This window comes from Octopus bimaculoides, chromosome 26 (genome assembly GCF_001194135.2).
Source record: "Octopus bimaculoides isolate UCB-OBI-ISO-001 chromosome 26, ASM119413v2, whole genome shotgun sequence".
Taxonomy (NCBI): Eukaryota; Metazoa; Mollusca; class Cephalopoda; order Octopoda; family Octopodidae; genus Octopus; species Octopus bimaculoides.
In genome coordinates, this window is record NC_069006.1 from 21,819,123 (window position 1) to 21,833,423 (window position 14,301).

Here is a 14,301-nt window from a genome sequence, read left to right on the forward strand (position 1 = left end):
TATATATATATATATACATATATATATATATATGTATATATATCTATACATCTCCACACGTATACTTCGCTGAAAACCATAGAAAACCATGTCAAATCAGACTGGAGTCTGGTGCAGCCTTCCAGCGTGCTAGCCCAGTCAAACCGGCCATCCCATGCCAGCATGGACAACAGACATTAAATGATGATGATTATGATATATATGTATATATATATATTGATGCTGTTTTTTTATTGACTTTGTCCATAGATTTGGAGATACGCCATGAAGAAGCCATGGAAATTCTGAACTGTATACACAAGAATGGTGCTCCTTTAAAAACTGTGACTTCTGGTGGAAACACTGTGTCAGCTTTTGATTTATTACTCAAAGAACAGAACTTGCAGAATATTGTGACATTTTCTGAGAAATTGGATTCCATGCTGAGTGGCGGTATACCATTGGGCAAGATTACTGAGTTCTGCGGGGCTCCAGGCATTGGTAAAACCCAAATGTGGTAACTGGTTTTTCGTTCTTTATGTTTGTCTATGTGCATGTATGTGTGTGTGTCTGTGTCTGTTTGTGTGTATGTGTGTGTGAGTGGGGTTCAGAATAAATACCTGGGTGCCACAATAAGTGATGAAAGCAGTTGCTGTTGGAAATGGTATCCACCCCAGAAGACATTGCTCTAAAAAGTCCTCTCGGGCCTGACCTATGCAAGCACAGAAAATGAAACCTTAAAAAAAAAGAAATTATGTTAATAGTGTGTATGTGTGTGTGTGTGTATACATTCTAACAGAATATATTTTTGGGGTTATACCATCACCCCCATATATCTATCAATCAAAATCTCAATGGAATTCTTAACATTTCTGAAGCTAATATCTGCGACAATTAATTCTGTCTTTTTATTTGAATTTCTCCCAGCATGCAACTGGCTGTTGATGTCCAGATTCCTGAATGTTTTGGTGGTGTGGAAGGAGAAGCCATCTACATAGACACAGAAGGCAGTTTTATTGTCGAAAGACTTCAGGACATTGCTGAGGTGACTGTTCGCCATTGCCAGAATCTCAATACGGAGGGTGAGTAGAATCATCATCGTCGTCGTTGTCATCATCATCATCATCATCATTGTCGTCATCATCTTCTTCGTCATCTTTATCATCATCATTGTCGTCGTTGTCATCATCATCATCATCATCATTGTTGTCATCATCATCGTCATCTTTATCATCATCATTGTCATCGCTATCATCGTCATCATCACTCTTATCATCATTATCATCGTCACCATCATCATCATCATTATCATCATCATCACCATCATCATCATCCTCATACAACCATTTTCAATGCTCGTCATGGTTTAGACATGTTTCACATGTACCTGTTTAATTAACATAAATGACACGAGTTCATTAATACTGTTACGGTGCAAGGTCCTGTGAAACAGGGCTGCCCAGTAAACTTGTCTGGCAGACTCAGGAACTATGGTGTTGCCATATATATATATATATATATATATGAATATATGTATATGTGTGTGAGTGTGGGTGTTTGTTTGTGTCTCCGTGTACTACCATTGTGTAACAGCTCTGAGTGTCAACATCATAGAAGTGTCCGTCATCGTTTAACATTTGTTCATCCTGCTGGCATGGGTTGGACGGTTTGACAGGAGCTGGCCTGCTGTAGTGTTGCCTGGGCTCCAGCTGTCCGTTTTGGCATGGTTTCTGTGGTTGGATAACCTTTGCTAATGCCAACCATTTAGCAGAGTGTACTAAGTGCTTTTACGTGGCACCAGCATGGGGCACTTTTATGTGACACTGGCACGGTTGCTTTAATTTTGCACCAACACCCACGAGCCTATAAGACTAGGGTCTCTAGGCTGAGAGAGAGACATGCCTGTATGCAGAGATGGCCATGGTTTTACTTAGCTTGATATGTCTTCTCAAGCATAGAAGTCTTGGTCCATTGATATTACATCTGTGAAGCCCGACATCTGAAGATCCTTCCTCACCACTTTGACCACGGGGAAATTTCCACCTTGCTTGGAAACAGGTAAACATTGGTGACAGAAGGGCAACCAGCTGTGGAAGATCTGACTCAGTAAATTCTTTCCGACAAGCATGCCAAAGTGGACGTTAAAACAGGGATGATGGTGATGTAAGTATTCTGGTTGGCTGTTGAAGAACTTTTAAGTGGTTGGTGTTTAATTCTGGGTTCGTGTTGCTAAGCAACCATTACTTTATATATTTCAGGAGACACTCCTGTCACATTCACCACTGACCAAGTACTAAACGGTATCCATTACTTCCGTTGTCGGGATTATGTAGAACTCCTGGCTATCATACACCTGCTTTCAGAACTCATTAAGGACCGTCCTAAGGTAACCCTATCATTCTTTGTTCATATTATGTTCTTATTTCACTGAAGGTCATTATCGTCATCATTTAATGTCTGTTTTCCATGCTGGCATGGGTTGGATGGTTTGATAGGAGCTGGCACCAGGCTCCAGTTGTCTGTTTTGGCAAGATTTCTATAGCTGGATGTTCCTCACAATGCCAACCATTTTACAGAGGGTACTGGTTACTCTGAAAATGGCACTGGCGTGGGTGCCTGTCATGTGCCATTGGTATGGGTTCTTCTTTTGTGGGACTGGCATGGATGCTTTCCATGTACCACTAGTGTGGGTACTTTTTACGTGGTACTGGCATGGGTACACTTATGTGACGCTGGCACAGGTGCTTTTTTTCTGTGGCACCAGCATTGTAGTCTTTATCATCATTGCTGTCATTGGCATCATCACCATCACCATCACCATCATCATAATCATCAACATTATCGTTTGAATGGTCTGGATTGTGTTATGGCTAGGTGCTATGGAGCTAAGAGGTTGGTGCGAGAAAGATCAGAGTGGCTGTGGGTCCAGAGTGTGAGGTCTGGAAATTGTAAGTGAATGTGTTTCACTGGGAGAATGAACAGTCTTGGGTAGATGAGGGGTAAGTGGAATTTTGTTTATAGGTGTTCATAGAGAGGGGAGGAGAGTGGTGGCTTGGTCAATGGCTTAGGAGTTGGTGGGAGAGCCACATGGAGCTTAGGTCTTTCGAATTATTATGTAGAGGTTCATATTTTATCTGATAATATTTAGGAAAAATGTAGGGCAGTGAATTGGTGGTGATGATAATTAGCAAGGTGATGATGATAATTAGTAAGGCGGTGATGAAGATGACAACACTGATGCTAGCAGTGATGTTGATAGTGATGATGCTGATGGTTTTATGAAATATTTCATTAACATATTGGTTTTTATTCTATTTTTTAGGTGAAACTGGTCATCATTGATAGTATAGCTTTTCATTTTCGTCATGACTTTGAAGACATCAGACTCAGGACTTGTTTGTTAACAACCATTGCCCAAAGTCTCATCCAAATTGCCAACAAACATACGTTAGCGGTAAATATCAGCTGTTTATTATTATTATAATAATTAACATTTCTCTCCCTGCATTGAAGCAGTCTTCAAAGCTGAAGGCAGATTCATAAAATAATCTTATAAGAAAGCTTATTGAAAACGTGTACAAATTTTTATCAAAATATATTTGGTTTTTGCTAAATTAGAGACAAAAATTTTAAAATGTGTTCTTAAATATCTCTTGCACCTTGTTTAATGATGATGATGTTGTTATATATTATATCTTAGGTGTCAAGCTGGCAAAATCGTTAGCACACTGGACAAACTTCTTAGCGGTATTTCATCAGTCCTTATGATCTGAGTTCAAATTCTGCCAAGGTCAACTTTGCATGTCATCCTTTCGGGGTTGATGAAATAAGTACCAGTGGAACACTGGGGTCAGTGTAATCAACTAGCCCCCTCCCCTAAATTTCAGGCCTTGTAGCTATAGTAGAAAGGATTATCTTTATTTCTTAAGCAGTGAGCTGGCAGAACCATTAGGTTGGTGGCAGGAAAAGCATCCAGTCATAAAAAGTCTGTTTCAAATAAACTCTGCCCGACCCATGCAAACATGGAAAAAAACGGTGAATGATGATGATAATGATAATGATGATAACAATGGTGATGGTGTTAATGATGATGATGATGATGATTTGAACTAACGAGTCCTTTTTTTTTTTTTACCTTTATGTGTGTGTGTGCACACACACCTTCCTCCAGGTTGTGTTAACAAACCAAATGACCACCCGCATAAACAATAACAGCTCTTCCAGCTACATGAACATAAGTGACACAACTCAAAACATGGTCCCTGCCCTAGGGGAGAGTTGGGCTCACATCTCTACCATACGTATCATCCTCTACTGGAAAGACAACCAGAGAAAGGCATTGCTGTACAAATCACCTGAACACAAGGAGGACGTTGTTTCCTTTCAGATAACTGTAAGTCTTTCTCTCTTTCTCTCTCTCTCTCTCTCTTTCTACATCAGTGGTTCTTAGCCATTTTTACCTGTGGACCCCTTTTACTTGAGTGGACCTTCCTAGCCATTTGATGTCTAAAAAATCCCATTGTAATTTCAAAATCAAATATTATGAAGAATTGTATTTAAAAAAAGTCATTAAAATATTTTATGATCTTAGAAGTATAACCAATTTTATTGCAGATAAATTTTAACAGCAAAATCTTACATGGACTTCCAAGGGCCATATGGACCCCCAAGAATCATATAGACCCTGGTTGAGACCCACTGATTGAGAGGAAATGGCTAATATTATTTTGGGTTTCATTATTGTTGTTGTTGTTTAACCACAGGTCAACACTGGGCAAACCTGCTGTCAAAGACAGTAAAAAGTACCGTTCAAGTGTGGTTGATGCCAGTACTGCTTGACTGGCCCTCGTGCCGGTGGCACGTAAAAAGCACCCAGTACACTCTCGGAGTGGTTGGCATTAGGAAGGGCATCCAGCTGTAGAAACTTTGCCAGATCAGATTGGAGCCTGGTACAGCCTTCTGGCTTTCCAGCCCTCAGTCAAATCGTCCAACCCATGCCAGCATGGAAAGCGAATGTTAAACGATGACAATGATGTTGATGATGATGATGAATATATATGTATAGTGTATTTTTTGTATTTAACGAAGGTAATCATTATTTGTCTTTACAGATGGGTGGTATTCGTGATGTGGTCAACCATGACCCAACAGGAAAGGAACCGGAACATGGTGTGATTGCCGCAGCTGAAGAACCAGCCACAAAACGTCAGAAAACAGTTTGACAAATGATGGAGACTCTTTTATGAAATTGTGAACATAAATAATTACTTTTGAGATCTAATAAATTGTATATATACACACTGACATGTATTATAAATTTTATTTTATTTAAATGTATAACAAAATAGAAATTATGGGATAATAAAGTGAGACTGAACTCTAAATAGGGCTTTTTCTCTTGTCTGCCTCAAATTCAATCTTACAGTTTTTATCTTTTTTACTTGTTTCAATCATGGGACTGTGGCCATGTGGGGGCATTATTTTGAAGGGCTTAGGCAAGCAAATCGAAACCAATATTTTTAAGTGCAGTATTTGGTACTTGTTCCCATGGTCTCTTTTGCCAAACTATTAAGTTATAGGGATGTAAAGAAACCAACACCAGTTGTCAGTGTTGGGGGACAAATGAAAATGCAAAAACAAACACATAGATATATATATATATATATATGTGGCCAGATGTGGGTGGGACACAATGCTTTTAGATTCCTTGTCTTGCAAGTTACTTGGTGACCCTGCTGGTGCTGTGTAAGAAGTGTTGAGTCCACATTGTGAAGTGGTTGGCATTTGGAAGGGCATCCAGCTATAAAAAACCATGCCAAAACTGACCTCGCCTGTGCTAGTGCCACGTAAAAAGCCCTCAGTCCACTCTGCAGGGTGGTTGGTGTTAGAAAGGGCATCCAGCTGTAAAAACTATACCAAAACAAACTCAAAAGCTTGGTGTAGTCTTCTATCGGGTTGGCTCCTGTCAAACCGTCCAACCCATGCCAGCATGGAAGTTGGATGTTAAATGATGATGATGATGGTATATATATATAGAAAGCGGATGTACACGAAGTATGATCATTGCTAGAAATAGCAGCTGGTAAGCTATTGGTGCTATGTAGAGCTTCACTGAATATTAACATTCTTGTACGTCCGTTTTGTATATTTATAATTCTACCTTTTTTGTGGTGCTTTATTCTTGTCGGTTAGTAATATTATTTTTAATAAAATTTATATTTCTTCTATATATAAATATATAGACACACACACACACATATATATATATATATCAAAAGGATGTGTACACACACACATACATATATGTATGTAAGAGGGGGTGCTGAAAGTTCCTGTCTTTAAGGATATTGCAAAAGGAACTGGTTGGAAGTCCAACCTTCCAAGTTCTTTTACAGGGCTTAAAAAAACTGAAGGACCACTGCAATAAGTGTGGGAATCCGAGAAGGGGATATGTTGAATAAAATCATAACTAAGTGATCCTCCTGTATTTTCTTTTACCGAAAGCCAGGGACTTTTCAGCACCCCCTTGTATGTGTATATGTATATGATGGGCGTCTTTCAGTTTCTATTTACCAAATCCACTCACAAGGCTTTGATCGACCCAGGGTCAAAGTATAAGACATTTGCTTATGGTGCTGGACCTTAGACCACGTGATTGGGAAGCAAATTTCTGACCAGACATGTTCAGTTCTTACTAAAATTAGATTTGTCCTTTTATTTGTCTGTTGTGGTTAAGTTAAGCAAACCAATGTTTGTGTATATACGTGTGCGCACGGCACTTGTATGCTGTTGACTATAGATCAAGCATAGGCAACTGTTTCCCAAGGTAGCTTTTCTTTAGGCGCACCAGTCAAAAGGTCCTGCACACCACAAGTCGCATATAACTGTGAAAAGGAAGTTACATAAACAAGGGACGTAACTCGTTTTTGGATAATACTTTCATTAACTTTGCAAGAGTAGCGTCCCTTGTTTTTAAAGTCACGTCTGCCCAGTTCCAACCAAACTTTGCCATTACAGGTATCGGATTACAAACTCTGACAGAATTCGACGAGCAAGGTATGTAATTTGCACAGTTTTCGCATAATATGTTACTTTATGTCTGCATTTAAAATTTTCAGTGAAAAAATATCTGTTAAATTAATCTAACTATTTAATTATAAATGTTTTTGCATCTATCATATTACTAACACGGTTTTTAGTTTTTTTTTTTTTTTTTTTTTTTTTTTTTTTTTTGTTAATATCGAACTGTCACGGGCAGTAAAATAGAAAAGTCTCGAAAAACATTCGTTATTTGTCTGATAACAATCTTTAAATGGATATTACTATATTTTTCTTCCATTTGCCAAGTGTTTTTCACAATTAAATATTCTGATAAACTTTGTTAAGAGATTTAAGAATTTTATCAAAGACTTAATGGCGGGGGTAAAAAAATACGGACACCATTCGCTTTCGACCGAACCCTAACCATAAACACCGGGTGTGTGTATTCTATCCTAGTTTATGTTATGTTTGACTTACTCAATTAAGGGTAATCTTCAAGTTTAGGGGGATAAAAAAAAAAATATTCAAGGGAAATAACTGAACGACTTACCAGTATTATCCGTTTTCTTCTAGCTGTTTATAAATAAATCACACCCTAACCCTAACCCCAATCAAATCACGTGTGTGATTTATTTATAAACAGAGATGTACGGAGAATACTGTTAAGACGTTCAGTTACTTCCCTTGAATTTTTTTTTTTTATCCCCCTAAACTTGAAGATTACCCTCAATTAAGTATCTACGAATTGTTGCAGTGTTTGGGGGTTCATATAGTTCTTTATTGATTTATTACACTATTAACTACTCCTTGTCATTACTTTTACAGACATTTTGTTACCGTGTCTGTTCGTTGCTTGTATTACCGTATTCAATAGCTTATAAGACGAACTCACCCTAAAAAAAACAAAAAAAAAAGACGAAAAACTGTCTGAAAAAGTCACTTCCGGTCCTACATGCGAAATTGTACCTCTATTACATGGCTCTAGTGTACTAAAAGCTCTTTCTTTTCCCCCCGAATATACGTTGACGAAGTCCTTGTGGTTTGTCTTATATAGGTGTGCATCTTTTATGCCATCAAATACGGTGTATATATCGATCTAACTATCTATTCCTCTCTCATATTTGATGGCGTAAGACATCCTCCCCAATCTGAATGTCTGAAAAGAAAGGAAATAGCCCCCGGTCCCCTATACGAAGCTGGTGAAATTGGGGTCTGTCTTTGTACTATTCAAGTGTTTAAACCTCCCTATTCTTGTGTAAAACCGAAAGGAATGATGTTCCGTAACTCCTCGTTTTATTTTTAATTGGTATTATATTTAATGGCATACAAGACCCATTTTGTCTCCAAAAAATCACCTCAGGTCCTGTATGCAAAATCGGGCGCCCCCATATGCTAATTTTTGCCTCTGGTGCTCACTACTATGGGTTAATTGTGATCCAGACAGTCTCTCCTACCTAGCCTCATTCCATAATATTATTTACTTCAACATTATTATTACTACTTGTAAAGGTAGCAAGCTGTCAGAATCATTATCGCACAAACATTCATATTCCACCATAATTACCAGTCAAGCACTGGGGTTGATATGAGTGACTAACCACCTCCCCTAAAATCTCAGGCCTTGTGTCCATAGTAGAAAGGATTGTTATTACATGTAAAAGGAACGTTCATGGCTCAGTGGTTACAGCATTGGGCTCACGATCATGTGGTTGTGAATTTGATTCCTGGACTGGTTTGTGTGTTTTGTTCTTGAGGAATTTATCTTGCCCTGTTTCTAGTAATAGGTTTTCATATCCATCCTGTAACATATTACCTGATACAGCAATATTGCATAGATATTTATTTTAGTATTATTGTTCCCATCTAGCTTAATAATTTTCTTGGTTAAAGCAAGAAGGGATTTTGTTTTATTTCGTATACACACAACAGATTAAGCTGTTGGAACAGGAAAATTCCTAACATCAAGCTACAACAAGTAACCTAAGCATCTCAGCTGCCCTTAATTACATTATTTTCTGGAGCTGCACTATTATCATTACTATTAAAGATTTGGTAGTTTAATGCAAATTTCAACTGCATCACCTGCTACACCGTTGTGTTGCTGGGGTGTGTGTAGCATTGTGTGTTTTTTGTTTGGGGAGCGCAACCTCTTCCTAGTAATATGTTGCATCCGTTGTGGGATTTGGTTGAAGTGTTTTGTTGAATTAGTGCGTTGCGTGTGTAATGCTAATTGTGTTCTGTTGGGTATCCATCCTGCCTGTAGAGCACATGTTTTGGGGGGTTATTTATTTGATTAGATATTTACTGTATAGACACAGTGTCTTGTGTTTTTAGATTGTTTTATTTGTATGAGGCGGTATCAAAAAGTTCTTCTGTAGCGCGCCAACAGATGGCAGCACACGGTTGCGTGTGCAGTGAGAACTAGCAGGGACCTTCATGAGGCAGTGTGTCGAGTGTGACATCTCTGCATTTACTTCACAAGTTGTGAAATTTGTGTTTTTGTGATCATGCGTATGCTGTAGTGTAGTGTGCAATTTTTGTCATGGACAGGAACTTCGAACAAAGAGCCAACGTGAAATTTTGCATGAAAACAGGTGAGAGTTGGTGAGAGGAAAGGCAGCCGACCGTAAGAATTCTACCCCGTTTAAATTCGTCTGGCCCATGGATGGAAAGTGAACGATACACGATGATGACGCTATATTTACTTGTATATATAAGCTGCATCGTTAATTTAGTACAAAATCTTGGTAGTTCTCGTCATAGTTTTACCTCTGCTCCGAAGCCACACCCCACTTTTGTTTTAATAAAATTCAAAACATAAAACAATACGATGTTTACACAAGTAAATACGGCCCTTATAATAAGGATCTTCGCTATTTATTCTATTAGGAAAAGTCAAAAATTTAGTGTAAGAAAGATAACTCTTGATTACAGGAATTAAGTCCCTTAGATTCATTGCGCTCGGATGCTTTTGAATCTCGGTGTTTAGATTAAAATTAAACTAGAATAATAATTAAAAACGTATGTGGAATTGGTAGCTGTATTTGAGCTCGTGTTTGGGTTTACCGATGCTGACCACCACGACACCATCATCACCATATATTCGTTATATTTCTGTCTGAAACTTCAGTATTTGATCAACATCTCACGTGCTGGCTCCACGTAAAAAGCACCATGCTTGTGTCTTGTAAAAAATCTATGCCAAAACAGACAATTGGAGTCTGGTGCAGCTCTCTGGCTTGCCAGCTCCTGTCAAACCATCCAACCCATACCAGCATGGGAAACACGTTAAATGATGATGGTGGCGATGATATATGATAATAATATGATGCATTTATTGAGGCAATGTGACTTGCAGAAAATGCCAATTCTATTTCTGGGTAAATATTTAACACCATTACTGGAATAACCATGCAAACCTGGATTAGGCATAGACCAAGTGCTCACAGCCCTCCACCAGGTGGGCAATGCAGTCGGTGGTAATTCCACTCTAGCATTCTATAGAGGGCTAGTGGAGAGAAAGTGTAATGACATTCTAAGGGAAACTCTGGGCGTTGATGAACACCATCTAACCGGTCTAAATCAAAGAACTTTCAGGCCTGGGTCTATGGATAACTTCCAGAAATCCCTTGCCTGGTAGTGCTACTGAGGGATGCTGCCTGTTCAAATTAAACTTTACAGGCACGGAAGTGCTGTCAGCCAGGCCTGCCTGAGGTGTGCCCAGAGCGATGAAACCATTCTGCAGACCTTAGTCCAGTGCCTGAGTATTGCTGACCTGTGGTTATATGTCAAATACCTGCTGTCATGTGTAGCACGGATCCAGCTATGAATCCATTGTGACGATTGCCCCACCACCCTCTTTTGGCTGGGAGGGGCAAGCTATTCTTATTTGTCTAGTGGCTGTAGCGAAAGAGGTAGCATGGTGGACTCATTTGAAAGGGCTAAAGACAGACACTTTCCTCTTTGGCCAAGCCTTCGTCAACCTTTTCAAGTTTCACTTGAAAAGGAAGTGGAGGGTGGAGAGGGAAGTGTTGCCATTTAGCAAGTTTGTTGAAAGGTGGGTGAATGCTGGAAGAATGACCAGTGTGAAAGGACCAATTCTGAGCATACACCTGTGAGAAATAAAAGAAGGGCTCTTGCCCTGTTGATCAGGCACCTGTGGCTTTTGTAGGTTTTTCCATGAGGACCTTAAAGCGTCTCCCCTATTGGGAGCTTTAATTTGTTATTGTCATATATATTGTTTACATGCTGTAAAACCCATTGTATCGTCCTGTTTTTGTCTTTTATGTTGTTGCGTGTCATTTAATGTTGTTTTATGTGAGCCCTGGTGGCAAATATAAGAAACCATTATTATTTTTATTATTATTGCTTTGATAATTTCATGTGAGTTTCTCCTGCATCACCCAGCGCATCTCTGTGTTGCTGAGATGTGTATAACATTGTATGTTTGTGTTTTTGTGGAAGTTAGATGAACATAGACTCCTCTTGTTAGTGCACTGTATCACTCTGTTTTGCTATGGTGATTTAACCTGTTTTGTTTCTTGTGTTATATCTGTGTTTGCTCTGCTGCATGATTTGTGTAATGTAAGTCGTTATATTATTGGGTTTTAAACTTGATGTGTGAAATGTGTTGTTTTATTTTATTAGGCACTCGTTATATATTGAGCAGGTGTCAGGGAAGAAGATTTTCCTAGTTGGGTTGTATTATTGAATCAATAATGTCCTTCACAGGATGTGGGCTGTTCTTAACAAATCGATTTCTGGACGGTGTGCAATGTTGTAAACCCTGGTGTGGCTTCTATGTTTTTATCTTTTATTCATTTTAGTTATTGAACTGCAGCCATGCTGGAGTACCACCTCGAAGGGTTGTAGTCGAAAGAATCAACCCCAGTACATATGTTTTAAGCCTAGTATTTCTTCTTTTGCCAAACTGCTAAGTTACAGGACTGGAAGCAAATCAACACTAGTTGTCAAGCATTGGTGGAAGACAAACACACACACAATGGCCTTTTTTTATGTTTCTGTCCACCAAATTCATTCTTAAAGCTTTGGTTAGCCTGGAGCTATAGCAGAAGCCTCTTACTTAAGGGGCCATGCAGTGTAATTGAACTCAGTACCATGTTGCTGGGAGGCTAACTTCTTACTGCACAGCCTTCCCTGTTCATATATTTTTCTTCTATTATATGTCACACTTTAGTTATTATTGGTACTGTTTCCACCAAGATCCTTACATTTTGACACTCCCCCCCCCCACCAATTCTTTTTGGTCAGGAGGGATTGCAATGTCTATCAGTGTATGTTTTTTTCGTTCCAACCCTTGATTGTTATGTCTGGACAATTTGCAATATTTCTTTCTCAGTTTGAAGGCAGTGAGCCGGCAGAAACATTGAGCACATTAAGGTGGTGAGCTGGCAGAAACATTAGCATGCCGGGCGAAATGCTTAGCCGTAGTTCGTCTTCCGTTACGTTCTGAGTTCAAATTCCGCCGAGGTGTGTGTGTGTGTGTGTGCTACCTGTGTGTATTTGAATGTGGCTGAGTGCATGTGCGTATGCCTGGTTTTTGTTATCATTTAGTGATGAGGAAAAACTGTGCCCATGTCCGTTTTCAGTGCATCTGAGATTGACAATAGGAAGCTATCTTCAGTCTGTAGACTTAGCCTAAATGCCTTTTGAACAGAGTGGCCTCTGTTAGAAAGATCCACCAAAAGGTATCTGGTTTGATACCAATCCACTCTTTTAGTTAGTTTCTGTGCTTATTAACTCTGGAAGGGAACGGTAAAGTTGTTCTTGACAAGGATTTGAACTTGGAGGATGGAATGATCCAGTAAAGACATCTAAAGATATAGACAGAAAACATGCCAAATGTATCTGGTTTTCATTTTGATCAATTCGTTTATTATCATCATCATTAGCATCAGCATCATCATCATCTTTTTTTTTTTCCATTTTACATACATTGTTTTTCTTTTTTTTGTAGAATTTTCTTTTCTTTTCTTTTTTTTTTTTTGTAATCACCTTACAAATCTACAATTGCACACTTCTAAACACTAAATTTTTATTCTTTCAGCAATGCTCACGCTTCCAATGGCACAACATTAAACTAAACACATCACACATCTCTCACTCTCTCTCTCTCATTCTTGTCATCTTTCTATTATTTTTCTTCTCTCTCATACACACAAAAGAATACTCCCTCCCTCTCTCTCTCTCTCACACACACACATACACATGCATATGCACACACATACACGTACATACACTCAAACATTCTTTTCCATTTTTTCTCTCTTTTCTTTTTTATCTATCTCTCTGCCTCTTTGATAACCCTCCACCCCACCCCACACAAATGTCCCCAAAGTTTTACAATGAGATCTTTAAAAGACCAAATGTCCTGAGTTAAGAAGTAATATTGATAATAATATTAATAATAACAGTAATAATAATAATAATAATAATAATAATAATGGTATACAAATAAACAGCAACTTCGCAGTTTGTGAGAAAAAAGAAGAGTTGTAAAATATAAAAATGTATACATCATTTCACCATTTTAATAATAATAATGATATTAATAATAATAATAATAATGATAACTGAAAGAATAACAATTAAAAAAAAGCAACTTGTACATTCTTCTCCCTCACAGTTATAAACAGTTTGACTTCCATTTTTATTTCGTGTGTGTGTGTGTATATATATACAAACTTACGTTAGTATGTATATATATGCATATGTATGTGTGTATGCATATTATATATATATAAAGAGAAAGAAAGAAGCGGATGGATGGATGGATAGGTAGATATATACGTGTTTATTTGTTCGTGTACAATACATATGTGTGTGTGTGTGTGTGTGTGTGTGTGTACGTGTGTGTGTACGTGTGTGCGTACATATATACATAACGTCCAATTATTTGTAGCTTCGTACATCCACGTACGCAAACATAAACATACACGCATGTGCATACATATACACACACATACGCTTACATACTTACATATATACATAAACATATATAAACACACACACTCACACACACACAGACATGTATATACACACATATAGATGAATACACAGACACAGACACAGACACACACACACACGCACACACACACACACACACACACACACACACACACACATATATAAATTCATAGATACCTATATAGTACTACTATATGCGTAAATAACGATTCTGGATAAGTGGAACGGTTTTAGGCGCAGAAAGAATCAAAATAACTGATATTCTACGAATTTCATTCGTAAGTAGAACAATAT

The 14,301-nt window shown here is 38.3% G+C and overlaps 1 protein-coding gene and 1 long non-coding RNA gene across 6 annotated transcripts in view; both read left to right on the forward strand.

Moving 5' to 3' along the window:
* LOC106880674 (DNA repair protein RAD51 homolog 3) overlaps positions 1 to 5,391 on the forward strand; it is a 107,263-nt gene extending 101,872 nt beyond the window's left edge. For 4 of the 5 annotated variants that reach the window (XM_014930724.2, XM_014930725.2, XM_052977033.1 and 1 more), the window contains 6 exons: positions 250 to 496; positions 907 to 1,061; positions 2,238 to 2,365; positions 3,302 to 3,433; positions 4,151 to 4,372; positions 5,091 to 5,391. In XM_014930724.2, the coding sequence (XP_014786210.1) occupies positions 250 to 496; positions 907 to 1,061; positions 2,238 to 2,365; positions 3,302 to 3,433; positions 4,151 to 4,372; positions 5,091 to 5,201 (995 nt within the window). In that variant the 3' untranslated portion in view covers positions 5,202 to 5,391. The remainder of the gene's footprint in view (positions 1 to 249; positions 497 to 906; positions 1,062 to 2,237; positions 2,366 to 3,301; positions 3,434 to 4,150; positions 4,373 to 5,090) is intronic. The other variant, XM_052977036.1, reaches the window with a different exon arrangement.
* Positions 5,392 to 6,970: 1,579 nt separating this feature from the next.
* LOC128250913 (uncharacterized) overlaps positions 6,971 to 14,301 on the forward strand; it is a 154,408-nt gene continuing 147,077 nt past the window's right edge. Inside the window, exon 1 of the long non-coding RNA XR_008266851.1 lies at positions 6,971 to 7,035. This is a non-coding gene — a long non-coding RNA (uncharacterized LOC128250913). The remainder of the gene's footprint in view (positions 7,036 to 14,301) is intronic.